General features: G+C 43.2%; 1 protein-coding gene across 1 annotated transcript in view; it reads left to right on the top strand.

Annotated features, from left to right (window-relative positions):
* Positions 1-26650, top strand: part of SPAG9 (sperm associated antigen 9) — a 228701-nt gene that overhangs the window by 87693 nt on the left and 114358 nt on the right. The window contains 2 exon segments of the mRNA XM_030208362.1: positions 12291-12385; positions 22333-22486. Coding sequence (XP_030064222.1) covers positions 12291-12385; positions 22333-22486 — 249 coding nt within the window.

Here is a 26650-nt window from a genome sequence, read left to right as displayed (position 1 = left end):
TCTATTCCAGGTACTTCCTTGTGGAAAAGAAAACAGGGGGGATGCGTCCCATCCTAGACCTAAGGGCCCTGAACAAATATCTGGTCAAAGAAAAGTTCAGGATGCTTTCCCTGGGCACCCTTCTACCCATGATTCAGCAAAACGATTGGCTATGCTCTCTGGACTTGAAGGACGCCTACACGCACATCCCGATACTGCCAGCTCACAGACAGTATCTGCAATTTCAGCTGGGCACACGTCACTTTCAGTACTGTGTGCTACCCTTTGGGCTCGCCTCTGCGCCCAGAGTGTTCACGAAGTGCTTGGCTGTAGTAGCAGCGGCACTTCGTAGACTGGGGGTACACGTGTTCCCATATCTCGACGATTGGCTGGTGAAGAACACATCCGAGGCAGGAGCCCTGCAGTCCATGCAGATGACTATTCGCCTCCTGGAGCTACTGTGGTTTGTGATAAATTATCCAAAGTCCCATCTTCTCCCAGTGCAGAAACTCGAATTCATAGGAGCTCTGCTGGATTCTCGGACGGCTCGCGCCTATCTTCCAGAGACGAGAGCCAACAACTTGTTGTCCCTTGTCTCGCGGATGCGAGCGTCCCAGCAGATCACAGCTCGGCAGATGTTGAGATTGCTGGGCCACATGGCCTCCACAGTTCATGTGACTCCCATGGCCCGCCTTCACATGAGATCTGCTCAATGGGACCCTAGCTTCCCAGTGGTTTCAGGCTGCTGGGGATCTAGAAGACGTGATCCACCTGTCCACGAGTTTTCTCGAATCCCTGTATTGGTGGACGATTTGGTCCAATTTGACTCTGGGACGTCCTTTCCAAATTCCTCAGCCACAAAAGGTGCTGACCACGGATGCGTCTCTCCTGGGATGGGGAGCTCATGTCGATGGGCTTCACACCCAAGGAAGCTGGTCCCTCCAGGAACGCGATCTGCAGATCAATCTTCTGGAGTTACGAGCGATCTGGAACGCTCTGAAGACTTTCAGAGATCGGCTGTCCCACCAAATTATCCAAATTCAGACAGACAACCAGGTTGCCATGTATTACGTCAACAAGCAGGGGGGCACCGGATCTCGCCCCCTGTGTCAGGAAGCCGTCAGCATGTGGCTCTGGGCTCGCCGTCATGGCATGGTGCTCCAAGCCACATATCTGGCAGGCGTAAACAACAGTCTGGCCGACAGGTTGAGCAGGATTATGCAACCTCACGAGTGGTCGCTCAATTCCCGTGTAGTGCGACAGATCTTCCAGGAGTGGGGCACCCCCCTGATAGATCACTTTTCATCTCGAGCCAACCACAAGGTCCCTCAGTTCTGTTCCAGGCTTCAGGCCCACGGCAGACTGGCATCGGATGCCTTCCTCCTGGACTGGGGGGAGGGTCTGCTGTATGCTTATCCTCCCATACCTCTGGTGGGGAACACTTTGTTGAAACTCAAGCAAGACCGAGGCACCATGATTCTGATTGCTCCTTTTTGGCTGCGTCAGATCTGGTTCCCTCTTCTTCTGGAGTTGTCCTCCGAAGAACCGTGGAGATTGGAGTGTTTTCCGACCCTCATCACACAGGACGAAGGGGCGCTTCTGCATCCCCACCATCCGGTCCCTGGCTCTCACAGCCTGGATGTTGAGAGCGTAGACTTTGCCTCTTTGGGTCTGTCAGAGGGTGTCTCCCGCATCTTGCTTGCTTCCAGGAAAGATTCCACTAAAAGGAGTTACTTCTTTTTGTGGAGGAGGTTTGCCGTCTGGTGTGACAGCAAGGCCCTAGATCCTCGCTCTTGTCCTACACAGACCCTGCTTGAATACCTTCTGCACTTGTCTGAGTCTGGTCTCAAGACCAACTCTGTAAGGGTTCACCTTAGTGCAATCAGTGCATACCATTACCGTGTGGAAGGTAAGCCGATCTCAGGACAGCCTTTAGTTGTTCGCTTCATGAGAGGTTTGCTTTTGTCAAAGCCCCCTGTCAAGCCTCCTACAGTGTCATGGGATCTCAATGTCGTTCTCACCCAGCTGATGAAACCTCCTTTTGAGCCACTGAATTCCTGCCATCTGAAGTACTTGACCTGGAAGGTCATTTTCTTGGTGGCAGTTACTTCAGCTCGTAGAGTCAGTGAGCTTCAGGCCTTGGTAGCCCAGGCCCCTTACACCAAATTTCATCATAACAGAGTAGTCCTCCGCACTCACCCTAAGTTCTTGCCAAAGGTTGTGTCGGAGTTCCATCTGAACCAGTCAATTGTCTTGCCAACTTTCTTTCCCCGTCCTCATTCCTGCCCTGCTGAACGTCAGCTGCACACATTGGACTGCAAGAGAGCATTGGCCTTCTATCTGGAGCGGACACAGCCCAACAGACAGTCCGCCCAATTGTTTGTTTCTTTTGATCCCAACAGAAGGGGAGTGGCTGTGGGGAAACGCACCATATCCAATTGGCTAGCAGATTGCATTTCCTTCACCTACGCCCAGGCTGGGCTGGCTCTTGAGGGTCATGTCACGGCTCATAATGTTAGAGCCATGGCTGCGTCGGTAGCCCACTTGAAGTCAGCCACTATTGAAGAGATTTGCAAAGCTGCGACGTGGTCATCTGTCCACACATTCACATCTCATTACTGCCTGCAGCAGGATACCCGACGCGACAGTCTGTTCGGGCAGTCAGTGCTTCACAACCTGTTCGGGCTTTAGGATCCAACTCCACCCCCCGAGGGCCCTGTTTGTTCTGTTCCAGGCTGCACTCTCAGTTAGTTGGTAAATTTTTTAGGTCAATCTCAGTAATGTCCTCGCCGTTGCGAGGCCCAATTGACCATGGTTGTTGTTTTGAGTGAGCCTGGGGGCTAGGGATACCCCATCAGTGAGAACAAGCAGCCTGCTTGTCCTCGGAGAAAGCGAATGCTACATACCTGTAGAAGGTATTCTCCGAGGACAGCAGGCTGATTGTTCTCACAAACCCGCCCGCCTCCCCTTTGGAGTTGTGTCTTCCCTTGCTTTGTCTTGCTACATATGGGACTGACGAACACGAGCCGGTTCGGGCGGGAAGACGGCCGCGCATGCGCGGTGCGCGAGGACTAGCAAAGGCCTTTGCTAGTGAAGTTTCCGATTGGAGGGGCTGCCGTGGACGTCACCCATCAGTGAGAACAATCAGCCTGCTGTCCTCGGAGAATACCTTCTACAGGTATGTAGCCTTCGCTTTATATGAAGAAGGAAGAAAAGTTTGTTCCTCATACAAAGGTCACAGAACAGAGAGGAAGCAGAGAAAGAAAGAATTAATGAAAGAAAGATTCATAGCTATAGAGAATTAGTTTCTATCGGGGTGGGGGGGTGGGGAGGGAGAGTACCCCCCCCCCCCGGAAATAGACTGTGACATCGACATGAAATTCTCCTGCCATCCTGACTATTTCAGAGTCTCTTTAGATGAGCAGTTACTTAAATACCCTTCCCATCACACAAAGGACCACCTCATATATCACCCAATCAGCAATCCTGCAAGTACATAGGAGACCTGTGATAGGGCCTTAGTGTCCTTGCCACACATCTGCTCAGTAACGAACAGTTGGGATGTCATGACAACTAGGGGGTCTGGTCAGTTTTTTTTGTAACGACGGTTGGGATGTCATGGCAGTGGTCTTGTTTGTGGTCAGCCAGAAATTCCTGTCTTGTCACTCTCCGTGGAAACTCACAGAAATAAGCAGACCCAAAAGAAAAGGCCAGAATATTCTGGAACATCTGCTAACCAGTATTTACATATTTTTAAAACCCAAAAGGCAAGCAAAATGAACACCTCCAATCAAAGCACATTCACAAACAATTAAAAATAAACTAAGACAGCAAACCAGATATTTCCACATGGCTAAGCCTTAATACTGGCTTTAAAGATACCAGCCTTCAGTGTTGGAGCAACTCTTTTCAAAGAGAATTACAGATGAACTAACCAAAACAGATAAACCTATGCTTATCCTATTTAGTTGCCTTGATTGCAAATCTGTTTAGTATGAAATTTTCCAATTCACAATTTTCCTGAAAACCTCCATTTCTGAATAGGACTGGTTCTTTTCAGTATTTCTATTGGCAACTTTGCAGAAGAGCTTGACAGGGAAAAATGCAAATGATATAAAAATCTGTAATACAGTAAGTGAAAGGAGATGCATAGAAATGGAAAGAATAGTCAAGGACTTGGAAAACGAGCTTTCAGAGTCATTTATTTGGGTCATGAATTTTTTTTTTTTACCTAGATATCAAGTTCTTAGAGCAAAGAGATCTAGGAGTATCATCTTAGATTATCTCAGGGTATCCAGTCCGTGAAGTTATGCAACCAAGCTTTCCTAGTTCCTTAAGTAGAGGTGGTACTAGCAGGGAAAACAGCTTGAGTACTGTGTTCAGTCCAGTATGCTGTACTGTACTTCCCAAGGACATGTATAATTTATTTATTTATTTATTTGTTACATTTGTATCCCACATTTTCCCACCTATTTGCAGGCTCAATGTGGCTTACATATAACCGTAAAAGGCATACACCAATTCTGGTATGAACAAATACAGTTAGTGACAGGTAGAATAAGGTTCGTACGTGAAGAATTGTAGAGAGGAAGAGTTATTTTATGTCCATTGCGAGCTGTAGTTTCGAAGAGAGGATGAGTTATTTTGTGTTTATTTTGTATTATTTCGTTGTGTTGCAGGGTTTAGGCATTTATGTTGGGTTGGTAGGGTATGCCTTGTTTGAACAGGTTAGTTTTGAGTGATTTCCGAAAGTTTAGGTGGTCATACGTTGTTTTCACAGGTGTTGGTAATGCATTCCATAGTTGTGTGCTTATATAGGAAAAGCTGGATGCGTAGGTTAATTTGTATTTGAGTCCTTTGCAGCTTGGGTAGTGGAGATTTAAGTATGTTCGTGATGATCCTGTTGTGTTCCTGGTTGGTAGATCTATGAGGTCTGTCATGTATCCTGGGGGCATTACCATAGATAATTTTATGAACTAGGGTGCAGATTTTGAAAGCAATACGTTCTTTGATTGGGAGCCAGCGTAGTTTTTCTTGGAGGGGTTTGGCACTGTCGAAATGCGTTTTTCCAAAAATCTAGCTCAAAAAAAGAGCAATTAAAGTGATGCAGGTACTGCAATATGAATCCTACAAAGAGAAACTTAAACTCAAAATGTGCTCACAAGAAAAAAAAAGAGGAAATAAAGATATTAAAGAAACATTAAGGCTCTAGTAAAGTATAGAAAAGGTAAATTTTCCATAAAGAGGGATTGAAGTACAGTGAACCTGAAGTTCAGAGGAAATATGAGCAAATACTTTACTGATGTCCAGATGATCGAAAGCCTTGCGCTGTTCTAAACAGCTGTGGAATGCATTACCCAAAATCTTAAAATTAACTCAGAACCATCTAAATTTGAGAAAACGTCTGAAGACCACCCTGTTCAAGAAGGCTTACCCTCCAGACCCAACCTAACGTATTTCTTCTTTGTTATTGCAAAATTCATGGGCCTTACTATCTTTTTTTCTCTTATTATCTTTGTTGTTTTTACGATACCTATACGATTATTATCCTCCATTACATTGTCTAATTGTATTTTCTGAATTGTAACCTGCCCTACAGTTTTGTGTATGCCACAATGATCCTACAACTAGTGGGAAAATGTGGGGTATAAATGCGTTAAATAAAAAATAAATATAAATAAACAGTGCTTTAAAATAGCACTGGAACAGTTTTACTGCCCCTATGGTCAGAGATAATAGTATGCAGGTTTATGCATGCTATTATCTCTGATCATAAGGTAAAGTGCAGGAGGATTCAGGTACAATCTTCCCACACTTGTTTGACAGGTCTGGGCTGTCAAAAACCCAGACCTGTCAAACACAGGGGCTGGAGGTCCGTGGGATCACCAGACCCCAAACAGCAAGGCCCTGGTGACCTAGTGCCCCACCGACCCCCCCACCCCAAGCCAGTGACATGGGGGCTGGAGGTCCGGTGGATCTCCAGTCCCCCGACCCCCCCCCCCCCAGACACAAGTTCACAGGAGGCTGGAGAGCCGGTGGATCTAACCCCCTAGCCCCCCTCGCATTCCCCCCCCCCAAAAAAAAGCCCTGGTGGCCCAGTGGACCGCAAACTAACCCCCCCCCCCAACTCGATGGTCTAGCAGCCCTCTTCCCTGCCCCCCTGTACCTTTGTTGGAGGAGGGAGTAGTACACTCCCTCCTCTTCCAGCACCACCTTGAAAATGGTGGCGTCCTACCCAGTGCATCCTGATGTGCTAGGCGGGGCTTCACAGCATATAATGGAGTTTATCCTTATATGGTGTGAAGCCCTGCCCAGCGCATCGAGCCTCCATTTTCGAGGTGTTACTACTCCCTCCTCCAACAAAAGGTACAGGGGAGCAAGGAAGAGGGTCGCTAGACCACCAGGTGGGTGGGGGGGGATCTTGGTTTGCGGCCCACTGGGCCATCAGGGCTTTTTTGGGGGGATGCAAGGGGGTTTAGGGGTGCTGGAGATTCGCTGGATCTCCAGCCTCCTGTGAACATGGGTTTAGGGGAGTTGGGGTTCCTGCTGCTGCGGGGGGTTTCTATTGGGGTGAATGGGGGGGACCTGCTAACATGTAAATGCATGGTGGATAGGGCTTGCCATTCCTGTGCAATTGTGTGCAAACCCTAACGCTAGGGAGTAGGGGTTGCAGTGGACAGTGTGCCAGTGTTTGGCGTGCTGATTATTGGGGAGGAATTTGTTTAGCATGCATTTGCATGCTACTTGCGGTAAGAGCCCTCTTTAGCATCCATTTGCATGCTAGTTGCGATCAGAGCCCACAAGCGCATTGTTTCATGCGCTCAGGGGCTCTGATCATGGGACAGTAGCAAATGCAGGCGCTAGTATGGCGCTAATAGCCTCTATCGCCCACGTTTGCTTCTTATAATCGGCCTATGAGATGCTCACAACAATCTACCAGTAGAAGTAGTGGAAACCAGTTCTGTGACTGAATTCAAGCAGGCTTGGGATGGATAACAGAATAGTAGAGGAGTGTAGTAAGAGGTTCCAGTATAGGAAACAGCCTATCTTGCACTCCCTTGAGTAGAGGGAGAGAAGTGATTTCTTTTAAATCATTCTTAATATTTATACTGGCTAATGAGTCTAGTTCAGGCTTGTCCAACCTTTTTCTATTGGGGGCCACATTTTTAATGTTGTAGCATTTGGAGGGCCAAAACAAACACCATTGTATTTTGCTGCATGTTTCATCAAATAGTGGCAAAATACAACGGTTCATTGTCCCCTTCCAGCCTTTACCCAGTGTCTAAGTATCCCCTAGATCTCTCTCTGTCTCAAGTACCCCAGTCTCTTTACCCTCAGTTGGCTTTAGCTGCAGATGAAACAGTGAGATTCCTGCTTCCCGAACTGTGACATAGGTCCCTGCAAGCTTGGGCCATGTAGTGCTGGAAGTTCAGATTTGTTTTGTGGGACTTGAAACTGTAAGACCAACCCGAACTTCTGGCCCCAAATGGCTCAAGCTTACAGAGAGCTGAGTTGTGGCGGGAAGCAGGAATCCTGCTATAAGCATCACAAGAATTGCCAAGCTTCTGAGGCCAGAAAAAAAGCACTTGGTGGGCTGAATTTTGGCCCGCGGGCAGTAGGTTGGACAAGCCTGGTCTAGTTGGAATGAGTGCTGAAGATCATAATGTATTGCTTTACATTTGTTAATTCAAAGTTGTTGTTTAAAGGACATTTCCTGTCCATTATACTTGATACTAGTCAGTTGTGATCCTAGAGGTTAAAGGGTACCCTCCTGCTGAATTAACAGATGGTATTTTAAATCAAGCTTTATCTTGAAAGAAGCCAAGAGAGAGATACGTCTGGCGAAGGCGCAAGCGGAAGAACAAATGGCTAGAAATGTAAGGAGGGGAGACAAAAATTTCTTCAGGTATATTAGTGAAAGGAGAATGACTAAAAAGGGAATTGTGAGACTAAAAGATACAGCGAAACGCTATGTAGATAATGATGAAGAAAAAGCCAATTTGCTAAATAGATACTTTTGTTCTGTTTTCACTGAAGAAAATCCTGGAGAAGGACCGAGAGGGACTGGCAAAAGTACACCTGAGAATGGAGTGGATAGAGCACCGTTCACGGAACAGAGTGTGTATCAACAACTTGAAAAGCTAAAGGTGGACAAAGCCATGGGACCGGACGGGATCCACCCCAGAATATTGAGGTACCTCAGAGAGGTTCTGGCGGGTCCTCTTAAAGATTTGTTTAATAAATCCTTGGAGACGGGAGAGGTTCCAAGGGATTGGAGAACGGCGGATGTGGTCCCTCTTCACAAAAGTGTTGATAGGGAAGAAGCTGGAAACTACAGGCCGGTAAGCCTCACTTCGGTTATTGGAAAAGTAATGGAAGCCATGCTGAAGGAAAGGATAGTGAATTTCCTGGAAACCAGTAAGTTGCAAGATCCGAGATAGCATGGTTTTACCAGAGGGAAATCGTGCCAAACGAATCTCATTGAATTCTTTGATTGGGTAACTGGAGAATTAAATCATCGACATGCTATAGACGTAATCTACTTAGATTTTAGCAAAGCTTTTGACACGGTTCCCCACAGGACGCTCTTAAATAAACTCGATGGGCTGAAGATAGGTCCCAAAGTGGTGAACTGGATTAGGAACTGGTTGACGGACAGACGACAGAGGGTGGTGGTAAATGGAGTTCGCTCGGAGGAGGGAAAGGTGAGTAGTGGAGTGCCTCAGGGATCGGTGCTGGGACCGATTCTGTTCAATATATTTGTAAGTGACATTGGCTTAGGGGGTTAGAAGGTAAAGTTTGCCTATTTGCGGATGATACTAAGATTTGCAACAGAGTGGACACCCGGGAGGGAGTGGAAAGCATGAAAAAGGATCTGAGGAAGCTAGAAGAATGGTCTAAGGTTTGGCAATTAAAATTCAATGCGAAGAAATGCAAAGTGATGCACTTAGGGAGTAGAAACCCAAGAGAGACTTATGTGTTAGGCGGTGAGAGTCTGATAGGTACTGAGGGGGAGAGGGATCTTGGTGTGATAGTATCCGAGGATCTGAAGGCGACGAAACAGTGTGACAAGGTGGTGGCTGTAGCGAGAAGGTTGCTAGGCTGTATAGAGAGAGGTGTGATCAGCAGAAGAAAGGAAGTGTTGATGCCCCTGTATAAGTCGTTGGTGAGGCCCCACCTGGAGTATTGTGTTCAGTTTTGGAGGCCGTACCTTGCAAAGGATGTTAAAAAAATGGAAGCGGTGCAAAGAAAAGCTACGAGAATGGTACGGGATTTGCGTTCCAAGACGTATGAGGAGAGACTTGCTGACCTGAACATGTGTACCCTGGAGGAAAGGAGGAACGGGTGATATGATACAGATGTTCAAATATTTGAAAGGTATTAATCCGCAAACAAATCTTTTCCGGAGATGGGAAGGTGGTAGAACGAGAGGACATGAAATGAGGTTGAAGGGGGGCAGCCTCAGGAAAGATGTCAGGAAGTATTTTTTCACGGAGAGGGTGGTGGATGCTTGGAATGGTGGTGGAGATGAAAACGGTAACGGAATTCAAACATGCGTGGGATATGCATAAAGGAATCCTGTGCAGAAGGAATGGATCCTCAGAAGCTTAGCCGAAATTGGGTGGCGGAGCAGGTGAGGGGAAGAGGGGTTGGTGGTTGGGAGGCGAGGATAGTGGCGGGCAGACTTATACGGTCTATGCCAGAGCTGGTGATGGGAGGCGGGACTGGTGGTTGGGAGGCGGGAAGGACTGCTGCGCAGACTTGTACGGTCTGTGCCCTAAATAAGGCAGGTACAAATCAAGGTAAGGTTTACACATATGTTTGTCTTGTTGGGCAGACTGGATGGACCGTGCAGGTCTTTTTCTGCCGTCATCTACCATGTTACTATAATACCTTTTTCCAATCCGAATTTGAAGATTATGCTTGACTGCCAGATAGGGCACAACAGGCAAGCAACCTTGTACACAAGATCAGTTAACCATTTTCAGTTCTAAGGCTCAGGCCAATAGTTATCAATGTATGGGATATGTGTATCTGATTTTGTACTGCATAATAACAAAAGTTAAAGCTAATTTTTTTTTTTAACCACAGGTCCCATTTTATGCAATGAAATCTAGTTACTAATTCCTGGGGTTAACAGCTAAATAGCATGTCTTAATCATAACCCATTTTGATAATTACATCCTAAACCAGTAACAGAATTCAGAGAAGAGTGGCCTAAATGCAGAGGAGCCTTAGCAGAAAGATAGTAATGAAACCCTGGGGTAACCTGCTCAGAGAGCAGCTCAGTCCAAAGCAGAGCAGCTGTTTGATTGCACTGAACTTCTTAAAGGATATTCCATAAGTAAGATTTCGAACATGCTTGGAATAAATATAGGTTGAGGTAGGACATAGGGGAGGGGGAACTTGATATTGGGTTGCACTTGAATTGATTGGTCCACTTTGTGTGGATATATTTAATCTCAACTGGGGCAAACTGGTCAAGCCATTTGTTCTTTGTCATCATTATCTTGACTGTGTGCAATCTGTTTTTATGGCTTCTTATTTATCATGCCTCTCCTGTAAATATTTGCCGTATTTCATCTGTTTTTCTGGTGTAAGTCTTTTTAATTTGGTGCCAGTCACTAACAGTGCTCATGATAGAACCATGGATGTCTTGCAGGCTAGGAAGAGTTCACAGTTGGACCCTGCTTGCTTAAGTACATGGTACTGTTATGCAGCAGTGACGACTTCTCCCTAATGCTTCTTTGGATTAAAACATTCTTAAAAGCAGATTTCTTTGAGAATAAGAGCGACACAAGTGAGCAATAATGGACTAGACTAGAAGCTGTCTGGGTAGCACAGAGGAGCAGCAGTCTCTATAGCAACCTGCGTTTATTACAGTGTTGTAAATGAGTGTTCCTTAAACAAATTTTTAAAGGTTTTTGAAATAGCAGTATTTCTTCTGGAGTTGACTGCCCAGGATACCTGCTACCCCCATTAGCATTGTTATGTTAGTTTTGTTATGTTGTTGTCCTAGATGTGTGGAACTTGTCTGATTATGTATTTTTAAGGCTTAGAAGGGCAGGAGACTTTTGTAATTCTACAAAGGAAATGAGCATTGTAAGGCTCTATTTATTCAAAATCGGGCTTTTGAAGTTTTCATGTATGTAGATAAAAACAAACTTAAAAAAAAAATTTTTTGTTGGGTTAAGTAAAATGGGCCTTTAAATCAAGTTAAAATGTCAGGAAGTATTTTTTCACGGAGAGAGTGGTGGATGCTTGGAATGCCCTCCCGCGGGAGGTGGTGGAAATGAAAACGGTAAAAGAATTCAAGCACGCGTAGGATAAACATAAAGGAATCCTGTTCAGAAGGAATGGATCCTAAGGAGCTTAGCCGAGATTGGGTGGCAGAGCCGGTGGCGGGAGGCGGGGATAGTGCTGGGCAGACTTATATGGTCTGTGCCAGAGCCAGTGGTGGGAGGCGGGGATAGTGCTGGGCAGACTTATATGGTCTGTGCCAGAACCGGTGGTGGGAAGCGGGGCTGGTGGCTGGGTGGCGGGGATAATGCTGGGCAGACTTACACGGTCTGTGCCCTGAAAAGGACAGGTACAAATCAAGGTAAGGTATACACAAAAAGTAGCACATATGATTTTATCTTGTTGGGCAGACTGGATGGACCATGCAGGTCTTTTTCTGCCGTCATCTACTATGTTACTATGTATGTTACTATGTCTGTTATAAGCTTTGGGAACTGTTCATATTAATTGATTCAAGCTTTTCTAGTAAATAAAATCTAATTTGCAGCTCTGTGTCAGCCATGGGCACAGGACCAATGGGCTAGAAATTTAGAAACTGATATTTTTTCCCGTAGTCTGAGTAATTTGCTGCAGTAAATCTGCAAGATGTTGGCATACAAGGAGAATTGAACTGAATTTAACTATCTTTTATACGTGTTTACATTTTTTTTCTTGAAACTTCTAAATGATTTGCGCCTCATTTCATTTCTTCCATGTTATACTGCTCTGTGTGTAGAGCTCTGAGTGTTGTAGAACACAAGGCCATATAAAATTTTGTCTTGTTGGAGCGAGAACTATAGCATTATTGTTAGCTAACGTAGGGCTAGATGTACTAATATGCGTTATTCCACTCACATGCCTTATTTAAAGCCAGCCTCATTTATTGTCATTGGGGCTTATTTACTCATAATATTTATTAATGCATTACAGATAATTGCAATTTAACACAAGTAATAAATTTAGCCCATGATTTAGTTTCTAAGGAAAAATGTACTGCTGCAGTAGCTCTATGTATTTTATTTTTTGAACAGATGATTCATAATTACATGGAACACTTGGAACGAACCAAACTTCAACAGCTGATAGGGGGAGATCAGCTAGAATCTACTACACAGAGTAGAATTAGGTAAGCTTTGTGTTATGCTCTGGGACAAGAATATTAAAAAAAAAATGTATGTCAATTTGTGTGAATAGGACTGCAACTTGGCTTTTGGGAAGTCTGCTGTATGGTTGAAGTATGGTAAATACAAACTGACAAAATAGTGATAAGTGGCTTTTATTTCTACGTTAGTGTTTAATATTTCTTTGCTTTTCATGCATTGGATTTTTCTTTGCAGATCACCTTTGTGATTTGTTTTTGTTTCTTTTTCAATGAGGACTATAGGACTAGAGCAGTATTTAATTTTGTCCTCCTTCATATAGCTAGAAATATATTAGAAACCTGTTTTTGTAATCACTACTCCATATAAAGTCTTCCTTTATGACTGTGTGGTTTAAGTGCTGCTAAATGCTGTTACCCGATCTGGCTGCTTTGTATAAATTCCACAGTGGAGGCTCCAGGCCCTCTGCTAATAAGCCAAATAGGACTGGGTGAGGAAACTAAACAGTTAATGAATGTGCAGGAGTTGCTGCATTGATAGAGGCTTGTTTGAGAGAGAAAGCCAGCCATAATGTTAGAGAGCAGGAGTGAGTGATGATGTCATTCCTTTCAGAGCTGCTGCAGGAGAGGGTGGAGAACGGCTAATGGCATTGTTTTTTTGTGGTCCTAGCTGAATGACAGACTCACAATACAAAGATAGCCCTCATCCAGTGTGTAGCCGTCTTGGTCCCCACATTTCACCATGCCAGCGCAGCGCCATGAGTCCTGGATGCATGCTGCTGTTTGTTTTTGGCTTTGTTGGCGGGGCGGTGGTCATTAATTCAGCTATCTTGGTGTCGCTTTCTGTTCTTCTGTTTGTGCACTTTTCTATTTCTACGGGCTTGCCAGCTCTGACACAGAACATACCAAGGATTCTCAGGTATTCTGGTCCATTCGGCCTTTACTCATTGCATTTCCTTGTCTTAGCTTATACTAACCAAAATCCTCAACAGTGTTTGAATTTAAATTTCTGAATTAAATTGTGGCATCAATAGCTTCATGCATACAAAGAGAAATTTGCACTAATTCTATTTGTATATATCTTTATACATTTTTTAAACACTGTTCTAACAAGAGAGGCTTGGTTGCTTGTATTTTGTTAGGATTGTGGTTAAGGTTACCTGGCTTGCTTTTCAGTAAGGTACCCCACAAAACTTTTAATATATAAATTCTGGGATGTAAAAATTCAACAGTTATAGCAAAGTGTTCTATGCTTGTCTTGAGTCACTAACCACCGAACCTGATGATTTTTAATATTTTTATTTTTCAAACGTTGCTTGTATAGTCAGCTTTTATTTATTAATGTATGAGTCCAGACCTGCCATCTCACTTTTTCTTTTTCAAATTTTATGTTTACTACCTCTTGTCCCAGATTTAAACATTTTTTTTTTGCATGGACTTAATTGATTTAAATCATTTTAACTTCAGTCAAACATTGTAAGATACTCTCAGAGGTGACGCCTATTGTGAATAAGCATCCATTGTGTGTAGAAAAGATCAAATTTTGAGTCAGATAGATGTTGCTTCCTTTAACTCTACCCTCTACCTTTATTAATGGGGGAAGGGATGTATTTCATCTTTAGGAGAAAAAAAAAAAACCTCCTGAATTGTCTTTTGTCTGAAGAAGGAAAAATCCCCTATGTATGGTTTTTGATTTGGAGTTTAAATTTCTGTCCTTTCCAAACCCAAAATTAGCTACATTAGAATTCAGATGCTCTAGGCCTGCTCACTATTGTTCTTGGTTGTTTCCTGTCTCTCCTCTGTACAATGGCATGGTGTGTCGTCAGTCTGCTCTGCTTTTCTCCCTTAAGTTTTGCACCGCATGGTGTACTTGCATGTAGCCGTAATAGATTTTTTTTTTAATTAAAAGCAAACATAATTCAGCACACAGATTGGCTAAAATTGGATGTTTTTTTTTTTTTTTTTTAATGAGCATTTCATTTCAGAAAGTATGATTTATTTTTTTTTTGTCATTAAACATTGTCAAATGTATAGAGTGTGCCTGGAGTGGAGGTTAGCCCTGATTATTGGATGGTTTGTTTTTAATGAGTATTTCAGAAAGTATGATTTGTTTTTCAGTCACTAAACATTGTTAAAAAATAGTATCTGGAGTGCAGGTTAGCCCTGATTATTTTTTATAAGCTGCTTAAGTTAAGTGAGCTGCTGTGCAGAGTTTATAATAATGAATCAGTAGTGGAGTGTAATGTATAGCTAACAAGCTACAGCTGTGGATTCTGAGGGTCTGTAAGTGGCAACAGTGTTTTCCATTATGTAGCTTCCTACTATTCCAGAACCTGTGGGATAGTTGTGTCCATCAAGCAGCAGGTGGCAATAGAGAACTGAAAACTGAGCTGAGACATATCTCTTGGCATCCAACCCAGATTTTCTGTTTCCAGCAGGTTGATGGGTACACTTTTCAGTCTCTAGTTTTGAGTGCTTTGGTCCTGGTCCAGTTGGTCAACTGCTCCCTAGTTAAGCTTTGCGGGTGGCTCGAGTCTGCAGTCATGGGCTTCAGGTCCCTGTCTCTGGTGCCCCACAAATTTACTTCTTCATCTCTTCACCTTTCCCCCGTTTCCTGTGCAGCTCTCCTTTTCCAGCACAACTACCTTTGAAAAAAAAATGAGAGCGGGAAAGAGGTTTACTGGAGAGCATGAGACAGAGTATTAGTCTTGATCTTTTCTCATCTGGGGTAAGACTTGTGTAGACTAGGAGCTTGGGGGGAGCAGCTGGCAGTGGTAAGTCCAAAGGAAGGAGGAGCAATTTCAGAAGAAGCCGTTGGAGGAGGGAGAGCTTCCTCCTGAAGAGGAAGTACAAAGGTTGTTTCATAAAGAGAAGCTTGGTACTTTTATTTCTGAGGTATTGGCGGTGCTTTCCATTGAGGAGCCTTCTCCTTCAACATCAGTTCATCTTCATCGATCATGAGTGTGTTTTAGAGGTTCTTGCCATTCCCAGTGCATCCAGATGTTCGAGTCTCAGTGATCGATAAATCACTTGGAGCTCAGGGCAGTGTGGAATGTCTTTCACAACTTAGCTTCCTTTCTGGCAGGAGCTGTGGTCTGAGTTTTCTCCGACAATACAATGTTGGTGGCTTATATCAAGAAGCTAGGTGGGACCAGCAGCCATCCAGTGGCGGTGGAGGTGTCCTCCCTCAAGAGTTTTTTTTCCTTGTCAGCTGCTCACATCACTGGGTCCTAGAATGTGGAGATGGACTTTCTCAGCAGGCACTCCTTGGACCTGGGAGAATGGGAATTATCCATCCAGGGTTTTTCAACTAATAGTGGACTGATGCAGGTCTCCGCTTTTGGACTTGATGGCGACGAAAAGGAATGCCAACGTGCCCAAGTTCTTTAGCTGTTGGAAAGAACCATGTTTGATGGGGATGCCCTACTGCAGCCCTGGCCAGAGACACATCTACTGTATGTCTTTTCTCCTCAGCCCATGATAGGCCTCATGTTGAAAAGAATTGCATTGCACCAGGGCTGAGTAACTCTTGTAGCCCCAAATTGACTGCATAGGCTGTGTTAAACAGACTTGATTGAACTGCTGGATGGGGGTCCTCTTCATCTTCCGTACATGGCCTACTGAAGCATGGACACCAAACGAAGCAGATACGTATGTGGAAAACAATATTTAATTGATATGGATCAATAAAAAATTAACAAGCCCGACACAGGCCGTAATCTCATACTCGGCTGATAGTAATAGAACACCATGGTGATACAATTAGATAAAAAAATAAATGAATTAATTGAAATATCAAAATGATATTGTATAGAACTTGTACAAATTGAATAAAAAATATGAATAAATGAATAAATATTGAATATTCTCTAGATACTCAAGTGGAGACTATATGATTTTATAGATATCGATTAGGTATGTGTCAAATTTACTTTAAAGATATACGCAGCATATATTTCATTGGCTTTTTAATTCAATTTATTTAATTAATTTATTTATATATTAAATATATTATGAAGTTTTTGACTATTAACATATGTGTTTTATTTGATGTCTAACAGGATACATACACACACATATATATATATTTGTCTATGAATGTTAGTGATTTACATTATATTATTTTTATTCATATTTTTTATTCAATTTGAACAATTGTATGCAATATCATTTTGATATTTCAATTAATTTATTTATTTTTTTATCTAATTGTATCACCATGGTGTTCTATTACTATCAGGCGAGTATGAGATTATGGTAGTGAAATGTAATTATTATTTTATATTTATTTTTATGTTTACTTGCTTTTATATTTGTTCTAATTGTTATATGATTGTTTTGTAGCCCCTGATGCAGCCCAGTGGGGCGAAACACAGCCTGTGTCAGGCTTGTTAATTTTTTATTGATCCATATCAATTAAATATTGTTTTCTACATACGTATCTGCTTTGTTTGGTGTCCATCTTGGAGTTTGCAAATCGATTACCCTTAATTTAGTCCCTCAGTCTCTACAGAAGCTTACTTTTGAGCCTCTCTGGATGGCCACCTCAAAAGATCATACACTAAAGACAGCATTATTAGTGGCCATTGCGTTGGCACATAGGGTTTCAGAGCTTCAGGTGCTCTCTTGTCTAGATCCCTTTCTCCACTTTTCGGAGGCAGGGGACTCCCTGTGCACAATTCCTTCCTTTCTTCTGAAAGTGGTATCAGCATCTAATTTCAATCTGTGTATCTTCTGTCCTTTTGCAGAGGAGGAAAAGAGGCTCATATTCTTCCTTGAAGCTTCTTGATGTGCATAGAGTCTTCAGTTATATGGAAGTCACAAATGAGTTTCACAAATTGGAGAGACTGTTTGTGCTTTTTGATAAACAGTGGCTTGGCTTCATGGCTTTCAAGTCCACAATTGCTAGATGGCTGATTATCGCAGCAGCTTATTTGCTTGTGGGGAAGCAGGCTCCTCAGTCCTTTTGGGCTCATCTTGAGCAGAAACTACCTTACTTTCTCCGGATATTTGGAAGATAAGGGAATGGGACTTGATATACCGCCTTTCTGTGGTTACAATCAAAGTGGTTTACATACTATATACAGGTACTTATTTTGTACCTGGGGCAACTGAGGGTTAAGTGACTTGCCCCAGAGTTACAAGGATCTGCAGTGGGAATCGAACTCAGTTCCCTAGGATCAAAGTCTGCTCCACTAACCACTAGGTTGCTACTCCACTCTCAGAAAGTGGTGGTGTGGTCAATGCTGCATATAGGGTGTATGTTGAAATGTGTTTGGAAGCCAGTTTTGAGGCTTCGGCCCTCAGGGTGGCAGTGCCAGGATTCTGCCTACTCTAGAGATTGCTTTTGAACATCCCACAGGTTCTGTAATAGTAGGAAGCTATGTAATGTAAGGAGAAATTAGGTCTTGATTTTCTTTCCATTTATCCTTCCCACTATTTCAGATGCTCGCCTAAGGTTTCTGAGATGTTTAGTTGGTGCAAAGTAATAGGTCAGATAGACTGTCACCTTGCGTGGTTCTTCCTGCATATGACTTGTTCTCTACAATTTGTCCAGAAATGAGAGAGGTCGACATATGTTTGCTTGTCTGGTTAGTGTTGCAAGTTGTTTAAGGTGGTCGTGTTTGTTCTGAGTTTGTCATTACTGCTTGTTTACGTAAATACTGAGGAGCTGGACAGAGTGCCAAGAGATATGTCTTAGATCAGTTTTCAGTTCTCTGTCTCCATGAATCCAACTATCCCACAGGTTCTGGAATAGTGGGAAAGACTAATGGAAAGAAATGTAAGACCAGCATGATAATGTGATTCACGGTATCAAAGGCTTCTGAGAAATCTCTGTTATGTATCCAGGTCTGAAGCCAGACTGACATTGGTCTAGCCAAAATCGAGCATGGTACTGGAAGATTGGAGGGTAGCCCGTGTAATTCTGATATTTTAAAAAGGTTCCAGAGGGGATCTGGGAAATTATAGACCGGTGAGCCTGACGTTGATGCCGGGCAAAATGGTAGAGACTATTATAAATGGCAAAATTACAGAGCATGTTCAAAAGCATGGATTAATGAGACAAAGCCAACATGGATTTAGTGAAGGGAAATCTTGTCTCACCAATCTATTACATTTCTTTGAAGGGGTGAACAAACGTGGATAAAGGCGAGCCGATTGATATTGTGTATCTGGATTTTCAAAAGGTGTTTGACAAAGTACCTCATGAAGACTCCAGAAGAAATTGGAGAGTCATGGGATAGAAACTGGTTAAAGGATAGAAAATGGAGAGTAGGGTTAAATGGTCAGTATTCTTAATAGAGAAGAGTAGATAGTGGGGTTCCTCAGGGGTCTGTGCTGGGACCGCTGCTTTTTAATGTATTTATAAATGATCTAGAGATGGTATTAACTAGTGAAGTAATTAAATTTGCTATCGACACAAAGTTATTCAAAGTTGTTAAATCATGGGAGGATTGTGAAAAATTACAAGAGGACCTTACGAGACTGGGAGATTGGGCATTTAAATGGCAGATGACGTTTAATGTGAGCAAGTGCAAAGTGATGCATGTGGGAAAGAGGAAATCGAACTATACAGTGGGGGAAATAAGTATTTGATCCCTTGCTGATTTTGTAAGTGTGCCCACTGACAAAGACATGAGCAGCCCATAATTGAAGGGTAGGTTATTGGTAACAGTGAGAGATAGCACATCACAAATTAAATCTGGAAAATCACATTGTGGAAAGTATATGAATTTATTTGCATTCTGCAGAGGGAAATAAGTATTTAATCCCTCTGGCAAACAAGACCTAATACTTGGTGGCAAAACCCTTGTTGGCAAGCACAGCGGTCAGACGTCTTCTGTAGTTGATGATGAGGTTTGCACACATGTCAGGAGGAATTTTGGTCCACTCCTCTTTGCAGATCATCTCTAAATCATTAAGAGTTCTGGGCTGTCGCTTGGCAACTCGCAGCTTCAGCTCCCTCCATAAGTTTTCAATGGGATTAAGGTCTGGTGACTGGCTAGGCCACTCCATGACCCTAATGTGCTTCTTCCTGAGCCACTCCTTTGTTGCCTTGGCTGTATGTTTTGGGTCATTGTCGTGCTGGAAGACCCAGCCACGACCCATTTTTAAGGCCCTGGCGGAGGGAAGGAGGTTGTCACTCAGAATTGTACGGTACATGGCCCCATCCATTCTCCCATTGATGCGGTGAAGTAGTCCTGTGCCCTTAGCAGAGAAACACCCCCAAAACATAACATTTCCACCTCCATGCTTGACAGTGGGGACGGTGTTCTTTGGGTCATAGGCAGCATTTCTCTTCCTCCAAACACGGCGAGTTGAGTTCATGCCAAAGAGCTCAATTTTTGTCTCATCTGACCACAGCACCTTCTCCCAATCACTCTCGGCATCATCCAGGTGTTCACTGGCAAACTTCAGACGGGCCGTCACATGTGCCTTCCGGAGCAGGGGGACCTTGCGGGCACTGCAGGATTGCAATCCGTTATGTCGTAATGTGTTACCAATGGTTTTCGTGGTGACAGTGGTCCCAGCTGCCTTGAGATCATTGACAAGTTCCCCCCTTGTAGTTGTAGGCTGATTTCTAACCTTCCTCATGATCAAGGATACCCCACGAGGTGAGATTTTGCGTGGAGCCCCAGATCTTTGTCGATTGACAGTCATTTTGTACTTCTTCCATTTTCTTACTATGGCACCAACAGTTGTCTCCTTCTCGCCCAGCGTCTTACTGATGGTTTTGTAGCCCATTCCAGCCTTGTGCAGGTGTATGATCTTGTCCCTGACATCCTTAGACAGCTCCTTGCTCTTGGCCATTTTGTAGAGGTTAGAGTCTGACTGATTCACTGAGTCTGTGGACAGGTGTCTTTCATACAGGTGACCATTGCCGACAGCTGTCTGTCATGCAGGTAACGAGTTGATTTGGAGCATCTACCTGGTCTGTAGGGGCCAGATCTCTTACTGGTTGGTGGGGGATCAAATACTTATTTCCCTCTGCAGAATGCAAATAAATTCATATACTTTCCACAATGTGATTTTCCGGATTTAATTTGTGATGTGCTATCTCTCACTGTTACCAATAACCTACCCTTCAATTATGGGCTGCTCATGTCTTTGTCAGTGGGCACACTTACAAAATCAGCAAGGGATCAAATACTTATTTCCCCCACTGTACCTACGTAATGCAGGGTTAGGAGTCAATGTCCAAGAAAGGGATATCGGTGGCATCATTGATACGTTGAAATCCTCTGGAGTGTGCTGCTGTGGCTAAGAAAGCAAATAGATTGTTAGGTATTATTAGGAAAGGAATGGAAAACAAAACTGAGGATATTTGTGGATTGGCTACTGTTGGAAACAGGATGCTGGGCTTGATGGACCGTTGGTCTGTCCAAGTGTGGCAATACTTATGTTCTTATTCATTTAGCTAGTCGTTGAGTTGAATGCCGACTCTTCTATAAGTTTTGCCAGGAAAAGGATGTTGGAGACTCAGTGTCCGTAGTTTTTGAGCTTGCCCTGGTCAAGAGATCTCTTTTCAGTAGGGGGCGCCACAGCCCTTTTTAGTGTTAGCAGCTGCCCTTGCACAAGAGAAGAGTTAACAATTTTAGTGGTCCCTTCAATGAGGCCTATGCTTGCTTGCTAGCTGTGCTATCTTTACTGGGCAGGGGTCAAGAAGGCAGATCATCAGTTTGTAGACCTTTTCTGGATTTTTTCAAGAGCCTTTTCTGTGAACTTGTTGAATGAGACCCATATAGATGTTCATTTGGGGGGGGGGGGGGGGGGGGGGGGGGGAGGGTGTTCTTAAAACATAAGAATAACCATATTGGATCAGACCAATGGTCCATTTAGCCTAGTATCCTGCTTCCAGCAGTGGCCTATCCAGAATTTTATATGGTCAGGCCCCTCTCTATATGGTTTCCTTTATTCAGTTATTTTCAGGGGTGTGAGATTTGGATTACGTCAAGATGTTATTAAATTTTCCATCACCTCTTAGGGTTAAGAATAAGGGGCCCTTTTTGTTTTTTGTTTTATATATCGAGCAGTAGTAAAGTGGAATTCACTTCCTTTTGAAATAAAGAGGATACAGGACTATGGATTGTTTAGGAGGGTCTTAAAAACCTTTTTATTTAGAAAACTTTTATTGGATGTTAGATAGTATTTATGGTGCCTCAGCGATGTTTGAAATATTTTTTGTTTTAAATATTTGATTGTATGTATTTCCTTGGTATTGCCGAAGTTTCTTTTGGTTGTTACCCGCATTGAACCTGTTCAAGGTAGTTGCGGGATTTAGGAGCCAGAATAAGATCAGATTTCTCCAATGCATCAATTTATTATTTGTAAAATATGCTTATAAAACTGTTAATTTGGACTTTGGGACCTGATTAAAATGTAGGGATGGTGATTTGCTCAATGTGTCCCTTTTTTCTTTTCACATGTAGTGCAAAAATGAATACTGTCTTTTGTGTTTGTGATAGCACACTTGGGGGCTCTTCCCTTTTTACTATATCATTGGCATTGATGCCAGATGGGGCATGTTAGACATTTTTCCTGGTATAAACTTCCATTCGAGTTCACATGATTGATGGTGTCATGATTACAATATAGAAATGCATGAAAGCGTCTTACAAAAATCGTGCAGAAGATCTGTTTACTCTTGAGTCACTAATGGAACAAGACTTGCTAGATTAAAGAGCTGTCTGTTTCATCATAAATGCAGTTCTTCCCTGAGAGCGAGAGAGCAAGACTAGCTAACAACTAAGAGGGTTGCTGGAAGAGTTGGGAAAAGACACCAGTATAGCAAGCAGTGCAGACTAGGGTACCGAGGGCTTAGAATAACACAGGGCCTTCCAGCTGGTATGCATCAGTTTTATCATTACTTGGTCTAATGAAAATCCAGAGCATGAGCAGGAGAAGCAATCTGAATAAATCTCCATCAGTTTTATATCTAAAATAACCTATTCTCCTTTTGATTTATGAAATAGAAAAGATCGTCCTGTTTCCTTGGGGATCTTCCCGTTAAATACAGGAGATGCATTGCTTGTGCCTGACCCCCAGAAAAAAGGAGCAGACACACCTGGATCAGAGCACTGGAAATTTCAGGAACTCAGCCAGCCTCGCTCCAACACTAGCCTTAAGGTAAGCATAGTACTTTCAGAGAACCCAAGTTCATTTGCACTTTTCCAGGTGTGATATGCATGCATATTTCAGACCATAGCTATAATCAGTGGCTAAGAATTCTGTTTTATCCCTTTACCTGGCTATTTAACCCATCTGTTTTTGCTTTTTACTGTTAGAAAGTTGTAAATAAGACCTGTTAAAAGTGTTTTACCATAGATTAATAACTGGCCCCCCTAAATGAGACATCAGAATTTTTGTATCATCTTTAATATACTGTTCCTCCCCCCTCTCCCCCCCACCAAAAGGAAGTTTTTTGTTTGATAGTCTGACGCAGCATATGTTTTCTTGGCTGCTTTAATACTGTTTGTGAGGTACTGTCTGAAATGGTAAAGGCCAGCAGACAGTGAGAAAGTCAGTTTAAGTACCCTCAAGCGATTATTTCAGAATACACTGTCAAAACTGGGAGAGGTCTACCACAGAAAAAAATAGGGAACGCTCCAAGTGGGTTCTGTCTTCCATGATTACCTCTGCAATGCAAGGGCTGGTTGGGTGCAATTTACACTGCTTATAAAATCCGTCCCTGTGCTTCTCTAATCAGGTGGCCTATCCTGATCCAAAAGTCATGGAATTAATTTTAGTTACACAAGGTTGGGGCCATCAGTAGTTCGCAGCAGTGGATGCAACACTTTTGGTTGGTGTAGAAAGAAGTGTATGATCTGGATCATGACATGGAGTTCAGTTCATTCTGCAAGTTCAGTGGCTGCCAGTGGGTGTGGCATTCACATTTTCTGCTTTGAAATTCACTATTCTTTCTCTTTATGAAATTTTATGCATGTTGAGGAAGGGTGTGAGCAGCCCAGGATAAGGAAGGATCTGATAAGATTATATATGCAGCTAATGTTACAAGCTTTGCACTTTTTCCTTGATTTTAAATTTCCAATAGTAAAACTGTAAAGTCAGTATTCAAAATAAGTTTTATAGTTGGGGGGGGGGGGGGGGGGTCGTGGAGAAGGAGGTGGAATTCAGGGTAATTGGTATATTGAGCAGTTCAAATTTTACAATATAATTTTGTATCCATATGAGTTGGAAGGTGCACGTACAGAAATTTTTCAGGAAAGAAACTGTCATATTCTCCTGAAACAACCCACACTGTCTGTACCAGGGATGGATAACCTTGGTCCACAAGGGCCACAACTCACTTGGATTTTCAGGATTTCTCCAATGAATATGTATAACCGTATAACCTTGGTCTACGAGGGCTGCAATCCACTTGGCCTTTCAGGATTTTCCCAATGAATCAGGGCCGGTCCTAGGGTCTCTGGTGCCCCCCCCCCCCCCCCCCCCCCCGTCTAGCATCTCCTTTCTCTCTTCTCCCACCCTGCCCCCTTTTTCAGCCCAGTGCCTTAAAAGGTGAAGAACAAGTTGAAGAACTGCAGATAGAGGGAGCACAAGATGCAAAGGAAATAGGAGCTGAAAGAGATGGAATGCATCTTTGTGGGATTGCTAAACAAATAGTGGGTTTACAACCACTTAGCTTTTCGTGCTTTCATGTTCACGAAATTAGGAGATAGGGTAGGGACTACCTAGGCTGGCCACGCCGCCCACACGCATAGGAGGAGCGACTCGCGAGCTGACTCAGCGGAGGGAAACCATTTGTGCTGCAGCCTTCTGCCTGCTCCACCACGGCACTGAACACTGAGTCTGTCCGGTTCAGTCAGTGGTGTGCTGGTAAATGTTTAACAACAGGCTCTCTCCCCAATCCACCTCTGTCCCCCCATCTACCTCTGCCCCCCCCCCCCCAAAAAAAAAAAAAAAAAATTGCAGAGCTGGCTATAGCCGGGGAGAGAGCCTGGGGGGGGGGGGGGGAGCAATGCATTACTCTCTCCAGAAAAAAAAATGCTCCCAGGTTCCAATCTAATTCATGTTTAATGTGGGACAAAATGCCATAAATAAGTAAATAAATATAAACTTTTAACGTTGAGCACCTGATTCTCAAAGTGGACATATTCCAAACACTATAATGAAAATAAAATGATTTTTTTCTACCTTTGTTGTCTGGTGACTTTGTTTTTCTGTTCATGCTGGCTCAGTACCTGATTCTGCTGCTATCTGTCCTCTTAACTCCGTTTCCAGGGCTTCCTTTCCATTTATTTCTTTTCTTTCCTCCTTTCTTCTTCATTTCTTGCCTTACATCCGTAAGTAAAAGCTGGGTCTTCTGCAGACTTGACTGTCCAGTGGATCCAGCTTCTGCCTATTTTCTCCATCCATGTGCAAGTTTTCTCCCTTTTCCCTCATCTTATCTCCTTCCTCTCTCTTCCTTTCCCTCCATCCATATCGAGCATTTCTTCTCTCTCCCTTCCCCCTCTATCCATGTGCATCTCCTTCCTCTGTCTTCCCTCCCCTCCATGCATGTCCAGAATTTCTCCCCTTCATCCATGTGTATCTCCTTCCTGTCTTCCCTTACCTCCCCTCCATCCATGTCCAACAATTTGCTCTCCCTGCCCTCCATCCACCCATGTCCAGCAACCCTCCTCTCCCCTCCATCCATGTCCAGCAACCCTCTCCCCTCTATCCACCCATGTCCAGCAACTCTACTCTCCCCTCTATCCACCCATGTCCAGCAACTCTACTCGCCCCTCTATCCACCCATGTCCAGCAACTCTACTCTCTCCACCCACCCATGTCCAGCAGCTGTACTCTCCCCCTCATCACATCCACTAGATTGCTTTTAATATTTTGGATTCTTTGTTTGTTGTACCTCACTCCCAGTGATTGTCACCCGAGGCAGGGATGAGATGCTGCCCTGTGTCCTTGTCTAAAGCCAGCCTGAAATTAATAATTTGAATAATTTGTCATGAATGGCGTATACTAGAAATTGGGTAATAGGGTTGGATCACATCCCTGTTTCAAAAAAGGGCTGGCACATGACTGATCAAATTGAAGACTCTCGTGTTTGAGTATATATGCCCTTCTCTGTAGCCCCAGCCTCACATTGTTTGAAGGAATCTAATATATTCCCTTCCCAGCTCTCCTCCACCCACCGTTCTGCCTCGTAATAATATTGCATGCTCTTTAAAACGTATGCTTCATGCCAGTTTTTAATTTGTGTATAGCCACTGCGTCTTTGCAGAAGTACAGAGCTCCCACATTTTTGTGTGACTTGCTTAGGAGACTTTTTATTTATTTATTTTTAACATTGATCTTGTGGGTTTTTTTTTTTTTTTTTAAATTATTCTCATTGGGTATAAGGATAAAATTTGTAATTTTGTCTTTGATCATGCTATACACTGTGGTCATGAAGAAGGTGTATTAGGAATATTGAGTGTGGTGTGGTCGGAGCTAATATCTGCATTCGTTTTCTTTTTTACTTAGTGGGGGTGGTTGGAATTCATTTTTCAAAAATTTCGGATTGTGGGTCACTAGTAGAGCATATACTCAAGTCTGACTCTTTCTGTGGACCTTATATGTAGCAAGCCACAATGTTTTTAAAATTAGCTTTTGTAAACAGGAGGTAGCCTGCATGGTGCTCTTTGAGAATGTGTGGTTGTGTAAATATTCCATCTTTTGAAGGACGTTAGTTTAGAGTTGTGGTGTGTTTGTGCACATGTGTGCTATAGTTATCAGGAATTATTTTCAGCTTCTTGACAGTCTCTAAAGCAGGTACCCCTAGTAACTGCAATGATATTAATGCATAGAAAACAATTAGATTTTTTTTTGTTTTGTTTTAATGTCAGTCTCTTATGAAAACTGAGTAATAATGAACAAACATAGTAACATATGTATTTAGTAACATAGTAAATGACAGCAGATAAAGACCTGAACGGTCCATCCAGTCTGCCCAACAAGATAAACTCATTTTATATGGTATGTGATACTTTATATGTTTACCCAAGTTTGATTTGTCCCTGCCTTTCTCAGGACACAGACCATAAAAGTCTGCCCAGCACTGTTCCTGTACTAAAAGTTTTGAAGCTGACGTCAAAGCCCCTTAAAATTTACACTTCAGCCCATCCATATCTATTCAGCTAGGATCAGGGCGCAGACCATAGAAGTCCGCCCAGCACTGGTTTTACTCTCCAATTACCGGCATCACCACCTAATCTCTGCTAAGATTCTGTAGATCCATTCCTTCTAAGCAGGATTCCTTTGTGTTTATCCCACACATATTTGAATTCCATTACC

This window comes from Microcaecilia unicolor, chromosome 6, assembly GCF_901765095.1.
Source record: "Microcaecilia unicolor chromosome 6, aMicUni1.1, whole genome shotgun sequence".
In the NCBI taxonomy this organism is placed as follows: domain Eukaryota; kingdom Metazoa; phylum Chordata; class Amphibia; order Gymnophiona; family Siphonopidae; genus Microcaecilia; species Microcaecilia unicolor.
This window is presented reverse-complemented; position numbering and strand designations above follow the sequence as displayed.